The sequence below is a fragment of the Xenopus laevis genome, chromosome 1S (assembly GCF_017654675.1).
Source record: "Xenopus laevis strain J_2021 chromosome 1S, Xenopus_laevis_v10.1, whole genome shotgun sequence".
Taxonomy (NCBI): Eukaryota; Metazoa; Chordata; class Amphibia; order Anura; family Pipidae; genus Xenopus; species Xenopus laevis.
In genome coordinates this window covers 154,170,064-154,184,786 of record NC_054372.1, presented here as the reverse complement: position 1 = coordinate 154,184,786, position 14,723 = coordinate 154,170,064, and the positions used below count along the sequence as shown (strand labels likewise).

The window sequence follows — 14,723 nt, the reverse complement described above, 5'->3', positions numbered from 1 at the left end:
CAAGGCAAAAATATATCCTTTGCAGAGTTTTATCTTGTTTTTATTTTCCCATATAATCAAAAACAAACTTTACTTACAACTCTGCCAAAATGCATCTTCAAACTTGCCACTACCACTTGCCATCCTGATTGTCTATGATGTGATATTTATGTGCTCTCTCATTACTGGAATTTACACTACAGTCTCAAGAACTTGCATTTGCAGAAGGCATCATGGCACCAGAAACACACTGGGAGACCTCACAGTAATTCGAGGATTCTGACCTGCTCACACTCTTCCCCACCCTCCTTTTAATTGCGAACAACTAACAGGACTAGATCAACAACAGTGACCTGATCTATACAGATGGGGAAATCCAGTGCACAGATATCAAATGCACCTTAACCAACTATAGAAAAATACTCACCTATATTAATTTTAGATTGAACTCCTCAAATATGTATCTATATCTATTTATCTTCTTATTTTTACCCTATGTTACTGATCTTCTCAGCCTACATGTCACAATATTAAAGGGGGAAGCTATAGTAGATTCACTAGTAAAGTCAATGCTTTGCCCATGGCCATTGTAACATGGACTAAAGAAAGTTGGCTCAAAGAACTAGCTGATTTGGTGAAGCCGGAGTTCAGTAGAATCCAAGTGAGTCAACAAATCTGCAGTGTTGGACTGGGGTGTCCAGGTCCCACTGTAGCTGCAGCCTGGAGACAAATTTTTTATATTATCAAATGAAAACCAGTGTCAAACAGCCCAAAACTATTGATATTGATCATTCTGAAGGTTTAAACATGTTCCAATTATTTAAGGAACCATCTGCCATTCAATTCTACATGATATTGACAGGTTTTAGCTGGAGTATTTTCAGATTCAGGTTTTTAAGAGCTTCAGAGCAAAATAAATCTCGAAAAACATGGTTTAATAAATAGGCCCCTTAATGTCTCTACAAAGGTCTCTTCATTTGAAGCACTTTCGTTTATGAGAATGCAGCTGCAAAATAACTGGTTGGCAGTACAGGTATTGGATCTGTTATATGGAATGGCTGATGTAAAGGATTATGAATTCACACAGTTTAGATACCATCACGTACAAGGTCCAGTTTTATTTTTTAAAATAACTATTTGCTTAAAAATGAAATCTATGGGAGATGGCCTTCCCGAAATTTGGAGCTTTCTGGATAAGGGTTTTCAAATCAGAGATCCTATAACAAAGCATCTCTGAGCTACCCCAGGGCGCCTTTTGTTGGCATTCAGTTATCTGTCGTTATTGGAGAGCAGTATGCCAGCAAATGTATGGTTACTATGTGCTGTGTCCACCCACTTATTTCCCATATAACAATTTTGTGTAACCACCTTTGGATTCTTGTAACTTTTCCAATGCTCAAACAGGTGGACCCTCAAAACAGACTTGAGATTTCATAGTGGAATTGTTTACATTCTTTTAGAAACTTCATCAAGCTTAGAGAAATCCCTGACTAATGTGAGAAAATAACATTCATGGTATGTTCCTGACAGCAGCACACAATGCATCTCTACAGTTGTCTTGTGTAAATTAAGGAATGCATAGACCCTTCCATTGGCCCCCCATTCCACATCCACCAACTCAAAGGAACATACATTCCTCACATATGAATAAGGTCTGTGCTAATCTCACTTCATCCATATTAGTATTTGTTATTGAAAGAAACCATAGAGAAACCATGCACTTGTGAAAAGTAACTAAGTATGAGAACTTAAAATGTATGTAGATCTTGAACTAAGGAAGATTCAAGGAGAAACTATTACATTTTATCTTGCAGTCTTGCAGAACAGGCCAAATAGGACATGTACAGTAGTTATTATCTGGCTTTTAGGTCTTTCTTTCTTGCTAATTATAAAACAGACCTTTTAGATAATGGTCAGTAGTGATGGGCGAATTTCTCCCGTTTTGCTTGCTGAAAAATTTCCCACATAACTGAGAAAAATAAGTGAAACTCGAAAATTGACGCCAACGTCAATTGTGCCCCAGCATCCGAAAAGTCGCTTGCGTCAATTTTGACGCCGGCGTTAAAGTCAATGGGCGTCCGGATAGTGTTGATGCGAGCCGATTTTGACCCAATCAAATTTTCGGACTCGCGTCCGGAAATTCGCTGCTGATTCGCGCCAGGCGAATTTATTCGCCCATCACTAATGGTAGGAGGACTCATACCATCAGAACATCTGTCATCATTTATTTATTTATATAGCACCAGCAATTTACTAATTTACATTAAAATATAACATATAACAAACAGGCTTTCTTAAAATAATTTAATAAACAAGGTAACAGGTATGAGATCCATTATCTGGAAATCAGTTACCGGAGAACTCCAAATTATGGAAAGGCCGTCTCCCATATACTTAATTTAATCCAAATAATCCAAATTTTTAAATGTGATTTCCATATTCTCTTTATAAATAAAACAGTACTTTTTTCTTGAGCCAAATCAATATATAATTAATTCTTATTAAACGTTATCGTGGTTTGGCCGCGTTAATTCCCTTAAAATGAACATTCTCCCCCGCTTCCTATATGTTTCACAGGCCATCCCATACCCCCCTCCCAAGGGGACCTTACAAACACTGCATACTCTCACGAAACAGTTCATTTGGGCGGATAAAAACCCGAGATTGGCGAGGTCAACACTAAGAGCATCTAAAACACAGGGTGGTTTAAGTCTTCCAGATTGGCAGATATACCATCAAGCCACAATTATAAACAGATGCCTAGACTGGGCCTTTTATGGGAAGACCAAATTGTGGATACAGATAGAGCAGGAATCCCTGGTAACCCCTTTGTGGGCGGCTCCCTGGTTATCTCCGGCTAGTAGAATGTATAGAGATAGAACAGATGCTAAACTTAAATACACGTTAGACACCTGGGACAACCTAGCTAAATCACGCAAATGGATTAACTCCCCCTCCCCTTTATCTCCGGTTCTTGGCAATCCTGCCTTCACACCAGGCCTGAATCTAGATAGCTACAGGGGTTGGGACATTCTCTTACACGCAGGAGCTGATTGTTTTTACCGTCGTGGCAAATTGAAAACCCTGGACGAACTATTGCCTAATATCACGCCGACTGACCTAGATAGATTTAAGTATAGGCAAATCAGGCACTTTCTACAGGCAACATTTCCACCTCATAAAGATAGACCTACTCTTACCCCCATGGAACATATTTGGTCCCTGGAAAACCCACCAAGCCGTGCGATTTCTCGGATATACAAACACATTATAGACCTCAAACCAACCCCACTCTCTATCTTAAAAGACAAGTGGCAACGAGATGTGACCGTGCCTGTCTCGGACGCCCAATGGGCAAAAATTACTCTATTGGTACACCAATCCTCTAAATGTGCTAAACTCCAAGAACTTAACTATAAATTACTAACTAAGTGGTACCGTTACCCTACCAAGTTGAGCAAGATCTACAAGGCAGTCTCCCCTACATGCTGGAGATGTAAGGAACATCTCGGTACCCTGACGCATATTTTTTGGGATTGCCCTATACTCAACTCTTTTTGGACCTCAATACGCAACACTATCAAAACTGTTACAGATATAGAAATCCTTGATAACCCTTTGGCCGTCCTTTTACATGACACCTCACTGCCACTAAAGACATACAAGAAGTCTCTTGTTCCCATAATGCTAGACGCTGCCAAGGCATTAATTCCCCTTAAATGGAGACAGACAGACAGTCCGTCCGTGAAAGATTGGTTGCTTAAGATCAAAGAGATACATAAATTCGAGGAGCTGCAGACTGAAACTGCTAGTGATTTCCAGAATTTCATGGCTAAATGGTATCACTGGATTGCATTTTCCAATTCAGATTCTTATGTCCAATTGTGCACCGTGTGAGATTCGACCTGTTATTCTATTTATCACTCTCTATTTTCTCTTTCTTGAGTTCCCTGGGGAGGCGATGGGTGCCAGCAGTATCTGCCCATGTGGCCCATCCAGACTAGTAGCGTTGTTATCATGCTTATATTGGATCATTATTCACCCTTAGCAGGTTCCAATCAGTGATCAGTGGACTTGAGCTCGACCACGCCATTTACGACTTTGGATATCCCCAGGCCGGTATGCCATTTCTGTTATCTTCTTCTCTTTTTCCCCTTCTTTTTCCCCCCCTTACCTTCCCTTCACCTTCCTCTACCCAGACCCTCTTCCCTCTCTCTTTTCTTACCTCTTTCTTACTGTACCCTCTATGTACTGACTCCAAAACCGGATACATCGGCACTCTATGGTCAAATTTCTAGCACCCCAGGCTATATGTTATTTTGCGTAGCCCTGATAACGCGAAGATTGAACAGCTCCATCGTCTCATGAGTTATTTACAATGCCTTTGTTTATGCTTTTATGGCCATCACCATGCGTAACCATGTACCTGTGGCGAGCGAGACTCGACATGCTGCTCATTACGGTCTGGTCTCCTGAGATTGTTGATGTAGAGTCATTCTGCATTTGTGCATGGCTATCTGACTGATGCTATTTTCTGTATTGTTCCTGGTGCTCTATCTCTGTATTGACTGTGCTGTTGTATACCGTTCTTTTTTTTGTTTTCTTTTTCTCCTTTTCAAAAATCAATAAAAACAGATTTATAAAAAAAAATAATTAATTCTTATTGGAAACAGAACCAGTCAATTGGGTTTATTTAATGTTTACATGATTTTCCAGTAGACTTATGAAGATATGAAGATCCAAATTATGGAAAGATCTGTTATCTGGAAAACCAAGCATTCTGGATAACAGGTCCCATACCTGTATAATAAAATTGGGAACACAGGGCCCTGTTCTCTTTCAGGGGAAAGATAAAAAAAAAAAACAATGTTTATAACGGTAAGCTATGTAAAGTCTCTAAGTAAACAGCATCCTTTAAAAGTGAAACATGGAAGCACCTGTCTGTATTCTCAAGCCTTCACTGCTCTAAAGTATGTCTAGATGCACCCTGTGACCGTGTGTACTCATGTCTGTCTTTAGACTAATCATGTACTGATCAATTTCCATTGCGTCTGCCCTTTGGCCTGCATATAGCTAAAGGATTAATTAAGTTCTTGTTCTATCCTTATGTGTCTGGTTACATGGGAAACATTAACAGATTGGTCAAGACCTATTTTGTACATTAAGCCTGTCAGCATTCATAATTTGATTTTCCTGTGTTTGCAAACACAGAGAGAAATAATAAGGCCCTTTATTATCCTGTCTGTCATTGCCCAGAAAGCTAATGCAGCAGAAGTTGAAAGCAGCACAAGTAGCATCTGTTGCAGCCACACACATTAATCTGACAAGACACAGGCAGTTTATCTTGTTTCAGATTTAGTGATAATAAACTACACCAAGACATTCTTCACTTTTCAGCTGTTTTTTACCCATGACCAGAGTCCTGGTTGTTGGATAATATTTACTCTATACATTATATACTGAAATAAAACAAATTTAGAAAATGGATGAAGATTTGTTGAGAGATCGCAGATATGATATTTACAAGTTACTGTGAATTTTTCATTTTCTTGCCACATAACGAGAACCTATTGTCTTTTTTTTTTATATTCAGCCAGATACCCAAACTTGCATATGAACAATTTTATCCCCCAAAACCGTATCATAAGTATTTACAAATTCACTGGTTGCTTATGAGAAAGAAAGCCTTGTTTACAAATGGGAACTATTTCCCATGTATTTTTGTTTGAAGTGCTGGAAGTGATCAATTTGTTTGGCAGGAATCTGTAGCAATACAACTTGCACGTGGAGCCCTGGAACTAGTGCCTGGAAGAAATTCTAGGGTTTTCTTGCATCAATGGATGCCCTTTTGCATAACTCATCAGAACAGGCTGTACAGGGGCTTTGCCACTAGCACAATATAAAGCATGGAAGGGGCATCCATTTTAGCACTTTTCACTTTCAATTCACAAGTAAATAAAATGTAGAGGAGCATAGAAACCAATTTATTCAAATTCAAGCTGGGTAATCTTTCCCAGGACATTTCCCAACAAGGTCAAATTTTAGCTCAATTATGAGGTATTTTCCCGACATTCAGGAAGGTGTTATCAGTACAGATAATGTAGAACAAGAAACAAAATAGGACTTCATCTCCAGAAAGACAAATAATAAGATACTTATTAATACTTATAATATTGAGTATAGTTAAAATGGCGATATTTATTATATACATATTAAAAACCATAAGACTCCTGTAAGAGGAGGGGTCCCTCCCTTCTGTGGCACAAGCAATTCAATTACAAAGTATTGTATTATGTTATCATGATATTGTGACTAATAGTAACTGCTGTTAATATTGAACTAAAAGGTCCACCAAAAATTAGTACGTCTGCATAATATTGTCACTATTACTTGATAAACCTGAAAATGTATATTGAGAGAGTTTCAAAAGAGAGATGCAGACTAAGTATATTTGCACTATCATAATCAAGCTTGCTTCCTCAAGGGTGAGTGTTCAATATAAGTCACAAGTAATGTTTTGTGTATAAAAAAAAGTCTCCTATTTGTAAAATAACTCCCATTGTGGCTCTTGTATTGATATCCAAAATGCTTCAGCATAAGATCAGTGTTGCTCGGATTTGCTAGCATGTGAGTTATAGTACAGTACTATAGTTCAGCAACTACCTCTTCTGCCTACCCCTAGACCAGACTCACTGGCTCACAAGACTCAACTTGCAGATACGAGAGTGTTGTCTTGCGCATGTGCGTAAGCGCACAATGCTGCCAAGCATGCGTGTAAGCGAGTGACATCACTGCGCATGCAACCAGATGCAGGCCAGCCGGGTGCCCTAGGTGACCCAACTGGCCTGCTCGCCCCAACTTCCCCCGTCGCATGCACAGTGATGACGCGCTTACGAGCATGCTCGGTACAGATAATCATGTGTTCAAGTTTGAGTTGAACACCATCCTATGGTGAGTTCACTTACGCATCTGAATAATTTCTCATTAAAGTGACATCTGGAATTTACAATATTTTTTTACTGAGTGCTAATCATTGTTACCACTGGGTAAAACTACTAAGTATTAATAATTCTGGTCCATAAACTTATGACAGGTGGGGCTGTCCTAGGAGCTTCCACTACTTTACCCTCTCTAGAGACACCCACAATGCTAGTAGTTTTTTTCCTAACACTTAGAAAAATACTGTAAAAAAGCAACCCTTTTCAAACTTGAATTTTTAGATTTATCAAATGCAAAACACATTATCGAAAATTCTATTGAAAACGTTGTCAATTAAAAGCTGTAGCGTTTCTATAGCAGTTAATGGTGGAGAGTATCTGAGGCAATCAAGCAAGCTGACGTATTAAAATATTTAAGATTTTACATCCTCATTAAAAATGAATCAAGTTATTTCCACAACTAAACACAATTATGACAAACTGATTCTATCCTTGCATATTCTAGAGACAAAAAATTTGATTATAGTTAAAAAATACATCAAGTTTAATTGTGACTAGTAAGGGGATATACCATAAAGTAGGATTGGGGTTTTACTTTACTGGTAAAAGGGAAGCTATGCAATTACTTTTACTGAGATTAGAGAGAAGTAAAGTCAGAATTAGACCTAACTTTGGCTTCATATATATATATAAATAATCCACATATGTGTGCAGATCTTAATGGCATTTTGTTTTTCTTGGCCATCAAATGCTATTCTGAGATGCTCACAGCTAATCAGAAGATTTGGTGAGATTTTCAAAGCATCTGTCGTCCCTGCTTGCTCCTTCACTTTTATCTTTTTGTGGAGGAATGTATTGTTAGATCTTTCATCCCACAGCTGTTCCCCTACAACAACAGGCAAGAACAGCCAAACTCTCTCGACAATGCCTTTGTGGTACCCCTGGCAACCCACTGCTTTACTTAATGCTCATATAAGAGCAGAAGACTGGCCTTAGCAGTTCCTTAGGTCATTCCAGTAACATCTTATGCTACTGATTAGAACACTTATTAGGTTTGCAAATCCGGAATAATGATTTAATCATGGAAAAATATAAGGACTCATTTACAAACATAGTGTAAGTGCATTTCAAGTGCAAGTTACCATGTTTTTTTTATGCCTTAGGCATAGAGGCGGGGCAGGAAATTACTTTCACTTTCCATTTAGCACTTACTAGATGTCTCTGCACTTCCCACATTCCCCCTCTCTCTTTACCATATAATTGTGTAACCAGTGCATGGGGATGGACATCAGGTCCCCTGTTCTGGTGCACAAATATGATTTTGAGATGGTGCAAGGCTTGTCTTAATAAGTGTCCACAAAATGGCTCCTGGGTGCTTGCTATAATTATTAATTCTCAGACGGAAGGAAACAAGATTCAAAATCTTTTTTACAATGTAATTTAAGTTCATTTTGCTTGACTAACATGATAAAATAGGATTTGGAATTATTTTTTTGGGTGACGGGTCCCCTTTAATGAATGGTGCAGATTCATGCAATAACAGGTGCAAAACTTGCTTAACTGAACTGCGGTTACAATAGTTGATGAGCCCTAAAATTTCTATAACAAGAGTTTTATTTTAAATTATGTGCCAGTTTTCTATAGCTTCTGTAGATCCTGTTTTCATTTACAAACAGGGCCGGATTTACATGGCGGGCGCCCCTAGGCCACTGCCGTTTGTCCCCCCTGTCCCCTAACCTTTATTCATGCAAATTTTCATGGAGATTGTATCTCCTGCGCATCCCCAGTGTTTTTGAACCAATGTGGGTGTGGTTGGGCAGCATGCCGCCCCCCTAAAATCCTGCCACCCTAGGCCCGGGCCTAGGTGGCCTTCCCACAAATCCGGGCCTGTTTACAAATATGGGTTTTGGTATTTAGGTACAAAGTTCCCAAATTCTGTGCACCCTTTTGGTTAGCTCTTTTCTACGCACATATTTTCTGTCGTACATTTTAGATTTTGATCCATAAAAATTCCAAAACCATCTGTAATGTTAGCTCTTAATACAGAAGTCATAGAGGGAACAGTTGTTAACTGAAACTGCAATTTTTTCCCTCCATCTACTGTTATTATTCTATCTCCCTCATAGGTGCTACTAACACGTTCTACCTACATGTCAGACCTTGGCAAATGGGGGTCATTTATCAACACTGGGCAAAACCAGTAACCAATCAAATTGCTGCATTCATTGTTTTAGTTGCAGCTGGCTTTAAAAAGCTTATCACTGATTGGTTGCTATAGGTTACTGTCCAAGGGCAAATTTGCCCAGTGTTGATAAATGAGCCACACCAAGAGGTTATTATTGTTATTATTATGAAAAGGAAGTTACAATTTTACACTTGTAAATAATTCTTTTGGCTAACAGAATGTTTGTGGCTTTGTACTTAGCAACTGTTGACTGTCTTCTAAAAAGGTCACAGTTCCTTAGGAAAATGGCATCTGTTTTGTGCATTATTTCCCAAAAGATTGCTGTATTCCTAGCAGTTATAGACTTTTCCTGAACTTCCAGCATACACTGACAGGTTTATGTTGGCTGCCTAAGAATAGGCACATATATCTGGAAGACCATGGGTTTCCCATCCCTGTTTTCATCCAAAGGCGTGCAACAAGTTTGGAACTTTTATGGCTAGGCAGATCCTGAAAAATAAACTCTTAGTCCAGTGTCTGGAAGCAGAAATGAATGACATAGGCCGCCCTTTAAACTGAAGCCAAGCCAGGCTTATTTCTAAACCCACTGCCTGAGCAAAGTGGACAGCTGCAGATTTTATAAAGGGACAGACACTGTTTCACTTTGGTGTCATAGAAGTAGCAGACCAGACCAGAAGGGAATATCACGGCTGAGTGAACAGGCCATATTTTAGAATTCCGCTATGCAGTCTGTTCCCTATCCTTATGGAGCATTTCAAAGTGGTATAAGTATAGGGAAGCAGACAGGGAAAAAGATATGGAAGTCTACATCCATAAAAAAGTAAATAGCCTGTCAGGAACTCCCTAACTTTGAACCAGGGACCTGTTGTATTCCTGCCATTGCTCCTCCTGCTTGAGCCACAGGAGGCAGTGTGGCATCAACCTGACAAAGTGCCTTCTGTGATGTTGCCTCCATGTCCATCTTCCCTTAGTCAAGCCCCTTGTCTATCTGTGGGCAATAGCTTGTTAGCGAGCTATTTAAGCCTTCTTCCCAGACTGTACCCTTGCTGGATCCTTGGCCAATCTGCCTCCCGTCATGTTGATTTTGTTCCTGAGTTGTGATCATGTTCCTGTCCTGTTCCCTCTTGTATCTATCCTTGTTTATGTATGTGACCAGACATGTTTTATACTTATATAATAATTATATAATATATATATATATATATATATATATATATATATATGGCTAGTGTCACCTTTATTCTAGAGCTAGGGCAGTGATTGCCCATTATGACCCAGAGTGTCATTGAATGTACACAGGCTAGCTGGCATTACTACTGTATGTGCAACACCTCACAATACTATAGGAAAGCATCCCTTTGACATTTTTTAGTATTATTATTAGTATAAACATGTATTTATCAAGTGCCAGCATATTCCTCAGTGCTGAACAATGATGGATGTATAATCAAACATACAGATGCAAACATACTTTCATATACATGCATATTTTGGGTGATCAATGTTAGTGTTAAAAAGGTTTCATGAGCAGCATGAAAACATATATAGTCTGTGTGTGTATATATATATATCATAGCAAAGAACAGCACTCCATTGCTTGTGTCAACCCAGGTGCACGGTAAGGAAATCCATAAACAAAAGAAGACCAGCAACACTGGGATTTTTCATGAATAAATTATTATTGTGTGTAACCGACGTGACGTTTCGGTCCCAAATGGGACCTTTCTCAAAGCAAACATATCCACAATAGTACATACCTTATATACACCCCTCCTCAGTGTGCACAGGGAGTGACCTATTGCTAGGCCAAATTTATTTGCTATGACTGATTTCTTGGAGATATACCAAATTTATGTTTTTTAAGACCTGTGATTGTTGAAATATTGAATTATTAACATAGTAATTTTAATGTGAGCACTAGACACTAACACGATACACAGTTGAGTTTTAAACACAGTGAATTTTTAATACTTATATTTATCATATATTTGTGGCGATTATGTTTATATCTATAGTGACTAGTTTTTAGTCAATATTTATTGCACTGTTCACTTTAAATTTGGCCTAGCAATAGGTCACTTCCTGTGCACACTGAGGAGGGGTGTATATAAGGTATGTACTATTGTGGATATGTTTGCCTTGAGAAAGGTCCCATTTGGGACCGAAACGTCATGTCGGTTACACATACAATAATAATTTATTCATGAAAAATCCCAGTGTTGTTGGTCTTCTTTTGTTCATATATATATATATATATATATATATATATATATATATATATATATATATATATATATATATAGTGGTGTGAAAAACTATTTGCCCCCTTCCTGATTTCTTATTCTTTTGCATGTTTGTCACACAAAATGTTTTTGATCATCAAACACATTTAACTATTAGTCAAAGATAACACAAGTAAACACAAAATGCAGTTTTTAATGCAGTTTTTAAATGAGGGTTTTTATTATTTAGGGAGAAAAGAAATCCAAACCTGTGTGAAAAAGTAATTGCCCCTGAACCTAATAACTGGTTGGGCCACCCTTAGCAGCAATAACTGCAATCAAGCATTTGCGATAACTTGCAATGAGTCTTTTACAGCGCTCTGGAGGAATTTTGGCCCACTCATCTTTGCAGAATTGTTGTAATTCAGCTTTATTTGAGGGTTTTCTAGCATGAACCGCCTTTTTAAGGTCATGCCACAACATTTCAATAGGATTCAGGTCAGGACTTTGACTAGGCCACTCCAAAGTCTTCATTTTGTTTTTCTTCAGCCATTCAGAGGTGGATTTGCTGGTGTGTTTTGGGTCATTGTCCTGCTGCAGCACCCAAGATCGCTTCAGCTTGAGTTGACGAACAGATGGCCGGACATTCTCCTTCAGGATTTTTTGGTAGACAGTAGAATTCATGGTTCCATCTATCACAGCAAGTCTTCCAGGTCCTGAAGCAGCAAAACAACCCCAGACCATCACACTACCACCACCATATTTTACTGTTGGTATGATGTTCTTTTTTGAAATGCTGTGTTACTTTTACACCAGATGTAACGGGACGCGCACCTTCCAAAAAGTTCAACTTTTGTCTCGTCGGTTCACAAGGTATTTTCCCAAAAGTCTTGGCAATCATTGAGATGTTTTTTAGCAAAATTGAGACGAGCCTTAATGTTCTTTTTGCTTAAAAGTGGTTTGCGCCTTGGAAATCTGCCATGCAGGCCGTTTTTGCCCAGTCTCTTTCTTATGGTGGAGTCGTGAACACTGACCTTAATTGAGGCAAGTGAGGCCTGCAGTTCTTTGGATGTTGTCCTGGGGTCTTTTGTGGCCTCTCGGATGAGTGGTCTCTGCGCTCTTGGGGTAATTTTGGTCGGCCGGCCACTCCTGGGAAGGTTCACCACTGTTCCATGTTTTTGCCATTTGTGGATAATGGCTCTCACTGTGGTTCGCTGGAGTCCCAAAGCTTTAGAAATGGCGTTATAACCTTTGAAATTGAACTCAGGTGTGATAAACCACAGTTAAGTTATTTTTTAACAAGGGGGGCAATCACTTTTTCACACAGGCCCATGTAGATTTGGAGTTTTTTTTCTCCCTTAATAACGTAAACCTTCATTTAAAAACTGCATTTTGTGTTCAATTATGTTATCTTTGACTAATAGTTAACGGTTTTTGATGAGCAGAAACATTTAAGTGTGACAAACATGCAAAAGAATAAGAAATCAGGAAGGGGGCAAATAGTTTTTCACACCACTATATATATATATATATATATATATATATATATATATATATATATATATATATATATATATATATTTATATATATATATATATATATATATACACACACACACACCATCACTATTTCTATGCACAAAACCAAGAGCCTTGGAGGTATAAAAATTCATAGAAGATGGAAAATCTCAAATATTTTTGGTTACACAACTGCAAGTATGACACCTGATTTTGACATGACTTAAACTCAGCTTCAATTGTTTTTCTCAATTAGCCCTAAAGAATTTCACCAATGACCCAGGGCCATTCTTGCAATGAGGCAAGGTACGAAACTTCCATTATACTTAAATATACTTTGATTTAGCCTTATGAGTGCTTCCACAACCCCCCAATTTTGTACATTGTATTAGCCTGAAGCTGTGGCTTAGCTTCATGTGGTTTTTAATAGCACCCCATACCCACCCCTATATACTAATGGTGGTCCTATGCTTTTAAATATGGGCGTTGGTTTGGGCAATCTCTCTCTCTTAAAAGCCTTAACTGGCGGGGGAGGATCTAGGCTCCAGATTGAAACCAATGTTCCACAAACACTGAATACAGGTAATGCTATTATGCAGAGAATTGTCTTTTTATATTATGACCTGAGAATAAACAAGTTAGGGACCGCCATATGGGGTTTACCTTGACGTGGTATGGTGGCTTTTCAACTTTATGATCATAACTTTGTAACTAAAAAACCCCTGTTTTTGTAAACACATGCACTTGCATTTATACTGAATTGCTTATGAGACAGGGGCCCAGGGAAGTGCATTGTAAGTAGCACTTCCATTATACTTAAATATACTTTGATTTAGCCTTATGAGTGCTTCCACAACCCCCCAATTTTGTACAAGGTACGAAACTTGTCTAAGGCGGCATGGAGCAGCCAGATAGCAGGGGCAGCAAAAAGCTGCCTCTGGTAACTTTAAGAGCCAAATTTCCGTTTTTTAACACAGAAATTCAGCTCTGCTAGTGAGGCTCATGGTTGAATTACCTGCTTTTCATTCATCTTCTTTATGCCACTAAAGCTTCCCTCTGTGCTAGGAAAATGGATATTTGGGTGAATATTGGTACTGATAGGTATGCTTTTAAGCCATCAACATGGACACCAGTAAACAACCCACCACTTTTTCTGCCCATAGTTCAAGTGTGCACCACTATAAACTGATATTGTTTACATAGATTGCCACAAATGCTTGTAAAAATAACTATTTGAGAAGAAGCAGGATTACAAAAAAAAGGATAAAACAAACTAGCGTTATGGTGATAGTTCAGTGCTTGTATCATAGATTGCAGTCTGCCCTGAAAAGGATTTCCATGGTAATATGTGATAATTGCTTTGTTGTTCCCAGGAAATGCCATTAGATATATTATTGCAAAGTGCTCGTTATCCATAGCCATTTTTATTTAGCTAAGAAAAGTAGCAGTGCCGCCTTTTACTAGTTGTGAAAAAGCAATAAGAAAAGAGGATGAGAAATATTGAACATACCGGCTACACATTGACTGAGCTGACCACTCCAGGTCCCATCTGGCTGGCAGGTCCTTGTTGATGATCCAGATATCATATATCCTCTGTTACAGGAGAATGTCACCTCTGAGCCTTCTAGGTAACTAGTTCCTTCTTTCTTTCCATTTGATGGAGGTCCAATCCACCCGCAAGAGACCACTTGCAATAAAAGAAAAGCATATTCAGCTTAAAGGGAATGTGCTGGCTGTGATATTTTCACCCCATAAAACAGGTATTTTATGTTTTAAAGCTGCTTTCGCTGGATGATGGTTTGTCAGATGCTTCAACCAAAAGTTATTGCAGACAAAGGCCTATCCTATTATAGTGCTTTGCCACAACACAGTGATGTTGAA

General features: G+C 38.6%; 1 protein-coding gene and 1 long non-coding RNA gene across 2 annotated transcripts in view; one reads left to right on the top strand and one right to left on the bottom strand.

The window, feature by feature from the left end:
* Nucleotides 1–14,723, bottom strand: part of susd2.S (sushi domain containing 2 S homeolog) — a 76,166-nt gene that overhangs the window by 6,407 nt on the left and 55,036 nt on the right. Inside the window, exon 25 of the mRNA XM_041580402.1 lies at nt 14,353–14,529. Within this exon, the coding sequence (XP_041436336.1) occupies nt 14,353–14,529 (177 nt within the window). The remainder of the gene's footprint in view (nt 1–14,352; nt 14,530–14,723) is intronic.
* LOC121399500 overlaps nt 1–14,723 on the top strand; it is a 75,330-nt gene that overhangs the window by 34,562 nt on the left and 26,045 nt on the right. The window lies entirely within an intron of this gene.